The following is a 14,051-nucleotide window of genomic DNA, read 5'->3' as shown; positions in this document are numbered from 1 at the left end:
ATTAGTTGGTTCCTACTGGTGTTTGCACTGTAGTTTACCCATGGACTCAGTCCAGAACATACATTATGAAAGATTAAAAGTGGCCAGAATCCAAAGGGTAAATACAAATCCAAAGGGTAAATACAAATCCAAAGGGATAGAGGAGGTGCAAATGAAAGGATTGAGGACAGAGAAAATACTGGAACTGATGAGGTACAAAATAATGCAGTTGATGGAAACTTGCAGCAAGAATAATTCCAGGAATGAAAGGGTTATCAAACAAGGAGCGTTTAACAGCTCTTGGTCGGTATTCATTAGAATTTAGGAGAATGAGGGTGGATCTCATTGAAACATTTTGAATGTTGAAAGGAATGGGCAGAGATGTAGAAAGGTTGTTTCCCAAGGTGGGAGAGTCTAGGACAAGAGGGCACATGTCAGGACTGAAGGGTGCCCACTTAGAAGAGAGGGGCAGAGACAGTTCTTCAGCCGGGGGGAGGCAAATTCGTGGAATTTGTAGCCACAGGCAGTCGTGGAGGCCAGGTCATTGGGTGTATTTATAGCAGAGATTCATTGGTTCTTGATTAGCCAGGGCATTAATGGTTATGGGGCAGTAAAGCTGAGTGGGTAAATGGATCAGCTCAATGGTGGGGCAGAGTCAATTGACTATTTCTGCTCCTATGTCTTAAGGTCTTGTCAGACAGCATCCATAGGGAAGAGAATCAATGGAGGTAGTGTGACGGATTGACATCCTTCTGTAAGAATTTGAGTCTTCAACCCAAACTCTAACTTCCCAACAATGGTTCAGTTGGAACGCCCTTCAGCCTAATTCATCTTTGCTGATGAAGGCATTCTGGGCTTGTTCCAATTGCCTACATTTGGGTCTGTGCCCTTCTGAACCTTTTCTGCCCAAAAATGTCTCTTGAACTTGATCATTTGTACAGCAAAGTAATCTGATGGCGGAACCGTTAGCTTGCAGCAACAGAGGGCCGTAACCATTCTAGATTTCTGTACACAGAGCCTACATCAGGATTGCCTCTGAGCAACTGGAAATGGGTAAGCTCAGGATGAATGGGAACCGAGAATCATAATCCAAATTCCTTCCGAATCAAGATTTTGGATCACTCCTGCATCTTCATTCAAACGGGATCGCTTTCCTTTCCTGATCAACACTTCTGACATCCTGGCATTGCGGCCTATTGTCTTTCACCAGGATCTTTCTGTTTCAGATCCAGAGGGAAGAAATAGAGGCACATACAATCATGAGGGGCACAGATAAAGGGGGCATTCAGCCTTTTCCCCCCCCCCCCCAAGGTAGATGATTCTAAAGCCAGATGGCATGGGTTTAAGGCAGCCTGAGGTCCACAGTACATTTCATGAAAAAAAAACTTTGCTTTTTACCTCAAGTAACAATTTATAAAAACTTTTTTTTATATATGCGCAGTTGGTTGGAGAGAAGTACAGAAGAAACCAAAACTTGACTGCTTCACAAGGAAGGGGACCCATAAATTTTAAACAGAGTCCTATGGGGCCATAGCAGAAAAAGGGTTTAAAATGCTGGTTCAAAGTAAGGCGGGGGGGGGGGGGGGATATTGAGGGACAGCCTTTTTCTCTTAAGATAGTGGTCCACACAGCCGGCGGCAAGGGGGGGGGCCCATTTGAGGACATTACGCCCCCCCCAAAATAATTAGTTATTGTGCATCCCCCCCCACCCCACCCACAGCATGCTAGTGTCGCGAGTCTCCATGCAATATAAGCTGTGTGTTTGTCTGTAACTTCAGAGGGAGGGGAAAGTGTGTCGGTGGTGCACCCACTCCCCCCCCAAGAGTTTTCGAATGTCAGATTGTGCTGCATCCCCTCCCTTCCCAATCCCTGCAGTTACCCTAATAAACCCTGATTAGACTTGTTCTGATGCCAAGCCTGATGGTCCACAACTGGAACAAACTACCAGAGGAAGCTACAGAAACTGGTACAAATAACAATGTTCAAGAGACGTTTTGGCAGATACGTGGATTAGATGAGTTTCGAATGAGATGGACCAAAGGCAGGCAATTGGAACAAGCCCAGAATGCCTTGGTCAGTGCATTTGAATTAGGCTGAAGGGCCCAATTTGTGCTGTACAACCTTCTGGTTAAATTATTCTTCCCTTCCCTAAGGATGAAGAATTCTTTTTTGCCTTGCCCTCAGCAGGCCAGAACTTAATGCTGAGAGAAAACTGAACCTACCATTGTGTCAGCATCCATAAACACGCATTTTGAGTACTGCACGAGGCACCAGCAGTGTATTTTGGTGAACGTCACCCCAAGTTCCGGCCTCGACAAGAGGGCCAAGTGAGCGGTGTCACCGCTGTCCAGCACGTTGACTTCTATGGCTTCATCAAACAGGTACTTGAGGGCGTTCCTGGGTTTGTACAAAGGCAAAGCAGATGGAGTCAATGAACAGTGTGGCAATTGGTCAACTGAAACAAGTATTGGCTTAGAACAACCCAGTCGGGGACACAAGGTGCTCTCTATTTCATCTGTGAGCTCTGCCCCTTGCACGTGCTTTCAACCAATCACTCCTTTGACCATTAAGCTAAATAGCCACCCATTCGGGGTTCCTGACCCTGGGGCTATTGCACAGAGAACCATCTCAGATCCACATGCAGCTGGAAGCGATGCCTTCTATCATTTCAAACCAGTTGGAAGCTGTAGACAAGTGTAAAACACAACTTTCAAGTTGGAAGCGATCCATATTGAGGAGAAAAGTTCCATTACAGAAGTACCACATGACATCTCTACACCTGGGCTATCCAATAGCATCAATTTCTGCCAGGACTCATTTGAAACCAAACATAAATGCTCCAATCTAGAAGAGCAACATCAGCCCCTACAGACCTTTCCTCCGGGTGCTCCAGTTTCTCTTGCCCTTCAAAAACGTAAGGGTGTTGTAGGTTGATTGGGTGTAATTGGGCGGTACGAGCTCGTGGGCCAAAAGGGCCTGTTACCGTGCTGCAAGTCTAAATTTAAAGTCACATTCTGCCCAGCCCTGGAAGTACAAACGTATTCTTTAATCTACAAATAGCTTGAGCTTACTACCCAATGATCATAATTCAGCTCACCAACACCTTCAAGGACACGGTCTAGACAGCAATGCCCATGTTCAATCAGCGATTTTTTTAAAAAGTGCAGTTAAAAGGGTTCATTCAAATTGAATTGAGTTAGAGGAAAATTTGGAGATTAGGGTGATTGGCAAAGAGTGAAAGGGTACACATAGACCCCGACTCAATATTTCAAATTTATGATGATCAGAATCCATTTTGAATCAAGGTAAGTTGATGTCTACCTGCGTCAATATGGTGGCTTTTCATTCTCTTGTCGTGACGTCAAGGAAACATGTGTTAATGGACGATCGCCGAAAGCCATTTTTAAAAAAAAATGCAGATTGTCATCACTAGGGAGGAAGAGAGAGCGAAAGCATGTGCAGATTGTTGTTGCTGAGAGAGAATGCCCAGGGCATGTGCTTCCAAACAAAGGTTGCAAGGTGACGCCTCTGCCCACGGTTTCCTGCCACCGTGAGGAGAAGTGAGGGAAAGGGTGGTGCTGAGAGTGGGGTCATCTTGGTCGCCACATTCCATTCATTTAATAATTTTTCCTACACTTGCATCAAGATTGGGTCCATTTGTGTAGCTCTTGTTATATCCACTGCTTACAGGTAAGACCCTGACTTTCAACTTACGATGCAAATCCCAGAACTGAACCCCATCATAAGTTGGGGTCGACTTGTATAGGATTCGTCGTGGACTTTCTGAATGGCAAAGCAATATTAAGGCACCAAAGTGTATAGTATGAAGTACATGGCTGGGAGAATTGACATGGATTTGGGAGTTGGTAATGTCTGCGTGACCTTAGAGGCTGGAGATGCGACTGCAGTTTACAAGGACAGGTGGATAGGATTGCTTACTTGGACAGATGTCAATGCACTCAATAATGGCTGCCAAACTGACGGGAAAGGTAATTCCATAATCCTCAGTTTCACAAGAACCAAGGAGTTGGTTTTCAGGAACTATGAACTTCAAGAATGCTATTTTGGTAAAGGATTTTGATTGTGTTTTTTTTAAAACCCACTTGCATTTTTAATTTGTGAAATTTAGAGTTGCTTTTTCTTCTCTTCCCTCCAGAGAGCCATGCCAAAATCTCCAAGGGTACAAAACAAACTCTCCAAGTAAGAGTTGCTTTCAGTCCAAATGTAACACTCCAATCATCGATTTAATCCCTTGGAGCAGCCCTCAAACGTTCAAGTATGCATGTTCAAGTCAGGAAAGGATGAAATACACAGCAGTTTAAATCATGTTGTAACCAATCTTGCAGCAAGACGACAATTACTCAAAGAAAACTAACACAACACGGATCAGGCGGCTGCAAAGGCAGTTCTCTAGAACTTTTAAATGAATAGTTAAAAACAGGCTGTGACAAAGGAATTGTTCAAGGGACAAATCCATTTGCCCAAAATAAGAGCCATTTTAAATTGTTGATTTTAAATTCAAATTTTAAATTTAGACGCACAGCACGGTAACAGGCCTTTCAGGCCCATGAGCAATTACACCCAATTGACCGTACGTTTTCTTGAAGGGTGAGAAGAAACTGGAGCACCCAGAGGAAACCCACACAGACCCGGGGAGAATCCCTAGAAACTCCTTACAGACAGAGCCGAATTTGAACCCCAGTCACTGGCGCTGGGACAGCATTGCGCTATTCGCCATGTTAACATTGCCGCCCGTCAATCAAGCCAGCTGTTTGCTTAGCAATCTGACTGCCTTTATCACAATCTGCTTACATGAGTTAAAAATGCTCAAAACCCTTTGAAAACATTAAAGCTGAAATCTATCTACCAACTGTTCAAAAGGGCTGGAAGATCCAGAACTATTCCCATCAAAGTATCTGTACCTGGTAGTTAGAGGTTCTCAACCTTTCTGTTCCACTCACATACCACTTTAAGTAATCCTTAAGCCATCAGTGCTCTGTGATTAGTAATGGATTACTTAAGGTGGTATGCGAGTAGGAAGGGAAGGTTGAGAATGACTGCTCTAGACCCAACTGTTACTGAGATAGCTTGCTTGATTCATAATCAAATCCTTTGGAGTTATGAAACCATGCACATAACGAGTCAATTATGTAAAATTAAAACAGTGGTTTTCAACCTTTTTCATTCCACCCACATACCACCTTAAAAAATCCCTTACTAATCAGAGCACCTATGGCATAGGGACTACTTGAAGTGACATGTGAGTGGAAAGAAAAAAGTTGAGAACCACTGTGGTAGATGGTCTAAACAAACCATTCGCAATGGGGGCTCTTACATACACCACCCACCACCACCCCGGCCACAGCATATTTAAATAAAAGCCTTATTTTATTATCACCTCATGTAACAAACATTGTTTTGTAGCCGACTGCTACAAAGAAACACACACATTTGCAGTGTGGGATGTTTTGCCCTTTGAAGGCAGTGTAAGTGGCTTCCAATGGGGGCCTTTGGATGAAGTTGGCCACTCTGTCTGCAATCCCTGGATCCAGGGTACAGACCATGTGGTAGTACCATGTGGACTCAGATGTGTGCCCTGAATCTGGAACTGAGCCTCAGCATAGTCAAATCACACGCCGGGGTCAAACTGTCCAGAAGGTCGGGTGCTTGAGGCCGACTGCCCTGATCGCTGGATTTAGATGCCTTCTATCATGTGGCAGATGCAAGTTATGGACATATGCCATCATGTTGAAATAGGATGAATAATGAGACCATGCCTCAGGTTTCAGCTGGAGAAGAGCAAAAGCCTTTACTGGCATGCTGTCAGGCTTGATACAGACAAACAACAGGTGACCTGGCTCCGTGCCATCTGGAGTACGTACTACCTTATGACGTTCATGTGGAGTGGGCCAGGGCTTCTCCGCAGACCTAGGGATGCTGCTGAGTCACTATGCTTCATAGCTGTAGTGGCTAGTTGCCAGTAGATAGGAGCCTGTTGTGTCTAGCTATCATGAATTTGGAGCTGTTGGTGCTGGTTCTGTCCACTCCCTCCCAGTGTACCGCTACAGTTTATATTTTTATGAAATCTGTAGGAGACGATTATGGAAGAAACCAAAACTTAACTGCTTCACAGAGAAGGGGGATCTATGAACCTTGAGTAGAGTTCTAGGTAGTCCATAGCCAAAAGATGATCCAGAATAGCTAATCCAAACATCAACCAGGGCTGATTCAGCATGGACAAAATACCGTGGTGCAATCATAGGACTGGTTGAAGATAGGTTAGTAGTTTCAGGGGCAAGCCTTAACATGTTGAAGTGGAACTGTAGAGAGGACTAAATCACCTGTACACTAAGACAGACACCTCTGACCTACTGTCGGGTGGGTGGCATTTGGAATGAAACAAGGGATAAAGCAGTGTTTGAAGTTGGTGTGAATGGTGTTTTTAATAAAAGGGAGAGCAGATCTGAATTTGTGTAACATTTGCACATGCAATAAGCATTCAGCTACACTGCTTTGAGACTTGACCAGTTTTACTTCAGTTATTGAAGTATCAGAGAGCTGCATAACACGCTCACAGTCAAATAGATTGCATGAAAAAGACAGCCTGAATTACGAAGATAATGGTAAATTTTATTGTCATACACATTGTACAATGCACGTAGGCTGTGAAATTCTTACTTGCTGCAGCCGAACCAGTATTTGTGAGAAAAAAATTATAATTGTAAACCTAATTTAATTGAAAAAAAGCAATAAATAAACGAGAAAGTACCCCTTTTTAAATTCTCATTTTTCTGAAATATTGAAAATAATATGGACCCTTACCTCATGTTGCTGGAGACATTCGGTGTAAATAGAACCACGACCCGCCTCGTAGTCTTCCGCTGCTTCAGGGATTGGCAGAGCACCAGAGCACCTCGGCAGTAAGCATCATTGGTTGCTAGAGTCACAAATGCCTGGTCTGTTGCGACTAGAGAGAAAGAGATCAAAAGCAGATCAAGTTGTCTTCCTTCACTGGAGGCATGCAACATATGGTAAGACTAACAAGGGCTGTGGTGACCTTGAACTACCCTCCATCAGCCTTAGACCGACAGGACGATGGTATTGGAATCTTCTTGGCAGAACCCCAAACACATGCCACGAGGTTTACCCCAAAATCCTTCAGCATCTCAGCCCTGTCACATAAACAAACAGGTCTGCAAGGGTATTGGGTAATAATTGTTGCAAATTGAGAGAGCTTAGTTTAAAAAGTGTAATAATTCTTTTTAATTTTTTGAAATTTCCTTTAAAGCCTTGCATTTTTTGAATGCTACTCAAAGGACTTTCTTTTCTGCAGTGGAGAGGCATCTGCTATAGGGAGATGCAGTGTGGAAACAGGCCCTTCAGCCCAACCTGCCCATGTGAGAACCACAGAACACTATCGCATCAAAACAGGCCACTAGGGCCCTGTAGTCTGTGGTGAACCATTTTTCTTTGCCTTGTCCCACTGACCTGCACTCAGTCCATAACCCTCCATCCATGTGCCTGTCCAAATTCCTCTAAAATGTTAAAATTGAGCCCACCTTCACCACCTTAGCTGGAGTCGTGCTCCACACTCCCAGTCTGTATGAAGAAGTAACCCCTCATGTTCCCCCTAAAACTTTTCCTCTTTCACTCTTAACCCATGTCCTCTGGTTTATATCTCAACTACCCTCAGTGGAAAAAGCCTATTTACATTTATGCTGTCTATCTCCCCCTCATAATTTTAAATGCCTCTATCAAATCTCCCCTCATTCTTCTATTTCTTCTTTGGCTTGGCTTCGCGGACGAAGATTTATGGAGGGGTAAATGTCCACGTCAGCTGCAGGCTCGTTTGTGGCTGACAAGTCCGATGCGGGACAGGCAGACACGGTTGCAGCGGTTGCAGGGGAAAATTGGTAGGTTGGGGTTGGGTGTTGGGTTTTTCCTCCTTTGTCTTTTGTCAGTGAGGTGGGCTCTGCGGTCTTCTTCAAAGGAGGTTGCTGCCCGCCGAACTGTGAGGCGCCAAGATGCACGGTTTGAGGCGATGTCAGCCCACTGGCGGTGGTCAATGTGGCAGGCACCAAGAGATTCTCATTCTTCTATACTCCAGGGAATAAAGCCCTAACCTCTTTAACCTTTCCCTGTAACTCAGTTCCTGAAGTCCAGCCAACATCCTAGTAAATCTTTGCACTCTTTCTATCTTGTTGATATCTTTCCTGTAGTTAGATGATCAAAACGGAATACAACACTCCAAATCTGGCCTCACCAATGTCTTATACAACTATGCCATAACATCCCAACTCCTATACAAGTACTCCCCGACATATGTATGTATTTCTATCCAGTCAACTGGTTGTATCTCGGAAAGGACACATGTCGGAATTGCTTCGTAGAAACTACTATCCACAAAAGCCGGTTGGAGGCGGGGGCAGGCTCTTTATTCGTGATGCTTGGGCCCAGTATTGTAAGAGGCAGAATGTACATACTTACCTTGTTAGTCGGCATCCTGGGGTTCACAGGCTGAGTGTGGCCATCTTTATGTCTACACGCATACATGTCTTTGGTTGGCGCATGTATTGGAGTTCAGTTGGTGTATGTGCGAGAGTTAAGCGAATTAACGATACGGTATTGAATTTGCACCCTCAACTCTCGAGCATGCACCAACCGAACTCCAATATGCGACCCCACCCGACATGAGCCAATCTAAGACATCGGCACAGGAATCAAGATGGCCATGCCCAGTCTATGGATCTCAGTACACTGACTAACAAGGCAAGAACACACATTTTGGGTCTTGTGTGCCTAGTATCCCTGTTACAATTTGTCACATACAACATAAACCACGTAGATTATTTTTTAAAAATTTTTTAGAAATTTTCAGTGGTATGTCCAGATGGTCATAAGTCACAAAGGTCGTAAATCAGGGACTACCTGTATTCAATACTTTGATTTATAAAAACCCACATGCCAAAAGCTCCCTTTAAAATCCTATCTACCTGTGACATCACTTTCAGGGAACTATGTATCAGTATTCCCAGGTCCCTCTGTTCTACCACACTCCTCAGTGCCCTACCATTCACCATGTACGTCCTTGCTTGGTTGTTCCTTCCAAAATGCAAAAGCTCACACTTGTCTGCATTAAATTCCATCCACCATTCTTCCAACTGGCCCAGATCCCTCTGAAGGCTTTGAAAACCTTCTTCGCTGTCCACAACGCCCCCAATCTTAGTGTCATCTGCAAATTTGCTGATCCAATTTACCGCTTTATCATCCAGATCATTAAAATATAGATGAAAAACAATTATCCTTGCACCAATACCTGAGGCACACCACAGGACTTCAGTCTTATCATCCACCACTACTCTCTAGCTTCTTCCATCAAGCCTGTTTATATAGTCAGGATAATGTGAACTGTTTTGTAACCACGTAAGAATACCCACTTCTCACTGTAGTAACTGTCGTGCACCACTGTGGGATATATGTATATGTATGAGTGTGTGTGTGAACAGTTTCCTGAGATGGTGGAAGGCATCAATAAGTCTCTTTTGTTATTTGAATCTTGCATCTATAAGTTATTTAAGAAGCCTCCCAAGTAACACAGAGACAAAGCCATTGTCAAATTCAGTTCACTACTTCACCATGAACACATAGTGTCCAAACCTTCCTGACTAACCACCTATGTAGGACCTTGTCAAAGGCCTAACTAAAGTCCATGTAGACAATATCCACAGGCTTTCTTTTGTCAACTTTCCTGGTAACTTCTTTGAAAAACTTTACAAGATTGGATAAACATGACCTACCATGCACAAAGCCATGTTCTCTATCCCTAATCAGTTTCTGACTATCCAAATAATGACTATCTCTTGAAACACCTTCCAATAATTTGTCTACTACTGATGTTAGGTTCTCTGGCCTATAATTAATTTTGGAGCCTTTTTTAAACAACAAAACAATGTGAGCTACCCTCCAATCCTCCACATCTGTGACTCAGGACATTTTAAATATTTCTGCCAGAGTCCCTACAAATTCAACACTAGCCTTCCTCAAAGTTCGAGGAAATATCTTGTCAGGCCCTGGGGATTTATTCATCGTTATTTGTTTTAAGACAGCATGCACTTCCTCCACTTTTACCTGTATAGTTTTCATGACCTCACTGTTTATTTTCCTTACTTCCCACAACTCTGTGCCCTGAGTGAAAACTGATTTTAAAAAAATTAAGATCTCTCCATCTCTTTTTGTTCCATACAAAGCTGACCACTCTGATCCTCAAGGAGACCAATTGTGTCCATTACTATTATTTTGCTCTTAATATACCTGTAGAAACCCTTAGGATTTTCCTTCACATTATCTGACAAAGACAACTGCACAACTTTTTTTTTGCCTTCCTGATTTTCCGTGAAGTTTTTATATCCTTCAAGTACCTAATTTGCTCCATGTTGCCTATACCTGCTATACGCCTCTCTTTTCTTCTGAATCAGATCCCCAATATCCCTTGAAAACCAAAGATCTCGATGCCTTCTAACCTTGCCTTTAATCCTGACAGGAACATACAATCAAAATTTCACCTTTGAAGGTTCTTCCAGTTAACTCGCACATCCTTGCCTGAAATCAACTTATTCCAATCCATACATTCTAGATACTTTCTCATCTCCTCAAGATTAGCCTTTCTCCAAGTTAGCATCTCAACCTCCATAATTAACTTGAAACTAGTGGCATTACCAAGCAATGGACCCAAAATGTTCCCTTTCACATTCTTGTCACCTGTCCTGTCTCATTCTCTAATGGGAGATCTGGTATTACACATCTCTAGTTGGTAGCTCTATAAATTGATTAAGAAAACTTTCCTGAACACATTTGACAAACTCCAAGCCATCCAGCCCTTTTACAGAATGAGAGCCCCAGTCAATATGTGGAAAATTAAAATCTCCTACTATCACAATCTTATGTTTCCTTCAGTGGCCTGCTATCTCTCTACTGATTTGCTCCTCCAATTATCTTTGACTATTGGGTAGTCTATAATGCAACTCCATGATCATATCTTTCCCATTCCTCAGCTTCACCTATATAGCCTCAGTGGACAAGCCCTCTGGTCTGTCCTGCCTGAGTACAGCTGTGATATTTTCCCTGATGAGCAATATCAACCACCCCCCCCAACCCAATTCTATCACATCTAAAGCAGCAGAAGTGTGGAACATTGAGCTGCAGGTCCTGCTCCTCCAGCAACTGTTCCACTAATGGCCACGATGTCATAATTCCACGTGCCAATCCACACTCTAGGCTCATCTGCCTTTCCTACAATACTCCTTACATTGAAATAGATGTACCTGAGAATATTTCCACCACGTGCCACCCATCAACTTTTAATGGCGCTTGCCACTTTCTCATCATCTTTTCCTATCTGCTCCAGCACTCTGGTTCCAATCCCCCTGCAAGTCTAGTTTAAACCCACTGGAGCACCACTAGCAAACCTTCCCACAAGGATATTAGCCCCTCCCCCCCTCCCCCAGTTCAGATGCAAACCATCCAGTCGGATCAGGTCCTGCCTTCCCTGGAGACCTGAAGCCCTCCCTCCTACACCACATCTTTAGCTGCACTATCCAGATCCCTTCCATTCACTGTTCAAGTCCTACCTCTGCTCTCAAAATGCATCACCTCACATTTCTCTGCATTAAATTCCATTCTGTTCTGGTCACCTTCACCACTCCCGCCACAAGACTGCATTTAGCCCCTGGGCTCTGCCCACCACGCAAGACCCTGCCATCAAGGATGAAGCTGGAACTCGCGGGGAAATTGGCACTGGATGGTCGTGAAAAGCATGTTTTGGCTGACCGTGAAGTTATGGGACATCTGCAAAAAAGGGTAACTTTTACCATTGGCTTTCACTTGTATGCATCAGGGCCAAGCAAGGAATAAAACGCAAGATCAGAAAGAAGTTATTCAGCTCATCGAGTCTGCCCCGCCATTTAATCATGAGCTGATTTCCTCACTGCCCTGCCTTTTCTTCATAACCTTTCATGCCCTGGCTTATCAATCTCTCCCTTAAATACACCCAACAATTTGGCCTCCACCACCACCTGTGACAACAAATTCCACAGATTTACCACCCTCTGGCTGAAGAAATTCCTCTGCTTCTCTGTTCTCATACATTACCATTCCTACGCCTTGCAGATGGTTACACTACAATTTGCATCCACAGAAGGTCTGAAACACACTGTTACAAGAGTTGTGGAGGCAGAAACCCACATTGTACTGACAGCCAGTCCTTTTGCCATTGCCTTGGAATTGTATTGTTTGTGAATTGAATGGTTACGCTCCCCAACGCATATTTTGGGTAGTCCAATTGTCAACAGATCCATGAACAGTTGTGTTGTGATAAAGTCGAACAGAGCACAGTATAGCAACAAGCACAGTAAAATCCCCAGTATCTGGCACCTACAGGAACTGGTAGATGCCAGATACCAAATTTTCCAGTTGCTTGAGAATCGCTCTAATATTGCCTAACTTGTACACCTGCATTAAGAATAAAAAGTTTAAAAGACAAACGCTGTACTTACACGGAACAAACTTCACTTGCATGAACATATAAACTTTCAAGTATTTTACTTTATTTTCAGTCACATTCTTTGAAAACATTTAACCATCGCTATATCTTCAGGTTCCTCTCCCTCCACGGAGCCGCCCAAAAGATGAACAATAACCTTATCGATAATTAACCACCAAGTAAACAGATAAAGCCTTACTCATGCACTTAATAAGATGCTAATAAAGACTGTTAAACAAATGGGTTAAGTTTAACACAAAATGTATTAACAAGCTAACAATAATAAAATTAATCTGATAAACTTAACACCCGAACACCAGCCTTAATGGCAACTCTCTACGAACAACAGATTATTATATGGTGGAGGTGGTGGGGGGAGGGAGGAGAAATACCCAGACCAAACAGTCCCAGTCACTCACATCAAGTCTGCGAGTCAAGAAGGAACAGCTCACGGATCTAGTCTCCAGGCTTGGGATTATTTGCTTCCTTGCCTACTGGTCTTTTAAATATGTGCCTGTATCCAGAAGATTGTAGTCCCTATAGACTTTCAACCCTGTCAGGGGAACACGAGACTGGCTTGAGCAACAACCAACTTTATTTCCTTCACTTGGGGATTTTGACAGTGACCTCCTGGTCATCACATGAGGTTCACACCTCTGAAGCCCTCTTTAGGAATAACAAGTGATCTTCTGTCACGCAAGTCCTCTCCTATGAAAACCCTGGCTTGAGCGGTCCCGTGACTCCTATTACACAAAGTCCTCCTCTTGAAAAGGGGCAGGAGAGGCACTGGTCAGTCCCACGCACACTCTGGGGTATCAGAGTTCCCCAAACTGCTGTCAGCCCAACAGAGCTGGCACCTGTGGACAAAGTAGCTCATTCTTTTTTCCCACTGAAACTAAGGGGTGAACGCACTGACATACAGCTCCAGGCGGCAGTGCTGGCACCCGTGAATAAAGAACCTCAGCCTGTGGCTTGCTGAAGCTGCGGGGTGAGCACACACAGTCAGACCGACCGTCTGATTGCCTTCAGTCCAATACACTGTCTAACCTCTTCAAAGCCAGTGCACTGGACTTTTTAAACTGCCCAGCGCGTGCCTCCAGCTCTCCGCATTGCTGGAGGGAGGTTAATAGTCACAAGTTCACTCTCCGCAAGCCCACGGACTTCCACTGCATGGTTCCCGCACTTTGACAGCTGTCAAAGCCACCTAGCGGAAGCCAAATCCCCTGGCAGTAGGTTATTCAAGATCCAAAACAGTACTAAGCAGCAAGTTAACTGCGAGTGGTTTCCACCATCTCTTTACCCTGGGCGACGCCATTGCTGTTTTACACTTTATTCAAACAGCTGCTACGAGCACAAGCAAGGCCCTCCGCTGGCTGAATATTTGGCCCCACCTTCAAGAAAGTTTTGTGGTTTACTTCGGAGAACATTTACTTTTACAATTTTAAATGCTCATTTAAATGCTTATTAATTATTTATTTTATCAGTTTCCTTTTTTTTGCCAGTTGCTTGAATTCCAGCTAACGAGCACTTCACA

At 43.8% G+C, this 14,051-nt stretch overlaps 1 protein-coding gene across 17 annotated transcripts in view; it reads right to left on the bottom strand.

The window, feature by feature from the left end:
• The window catches only part of gyg2 (glycogenin 2), a 118,875-nt gene that overhangs the window by 70,661 nt on the left and 34,163 nt on the right, over positions 1–14,051 (bottom strand). For all 17 annotated transcript variants that reach the window (XM_069892034.1, XM_069892035.1, XM_069892031.1 and 14 more), the window contains exons 2-3: positions 6,802–6,946; positions 2,202–2,376 (exon numbers count right to left, since the gene is read on the bottom strand). In XM_069892034.1, the coding sequence (XP_069748135.1) occupies positions 2,202–2,376; positions 6,802–6,946 (320 nt within the window). The remainder of the gene's footprint in view (positions 1–2,201; positions 2,377–6,801; positions 6,947–14,051) is intronic.

This window comes from Narcine bancroftii, chromosome 7 (genome assembly GCF_036971445.1).
Source record: "Narcine bancroftii isolate sNarBan1 chromosome 7, sNarBan1.hap1, whole genome shotgun sequence".
NCBI lineage: Eukaryota > Metazoa > Chordata > Chondrichthyes > Torpediniformes > Narcinidae > Narcine > Narcine bancroftii.
This window is presented reverse-complemented; position numbering and strand designations above follow the sequence as displayed.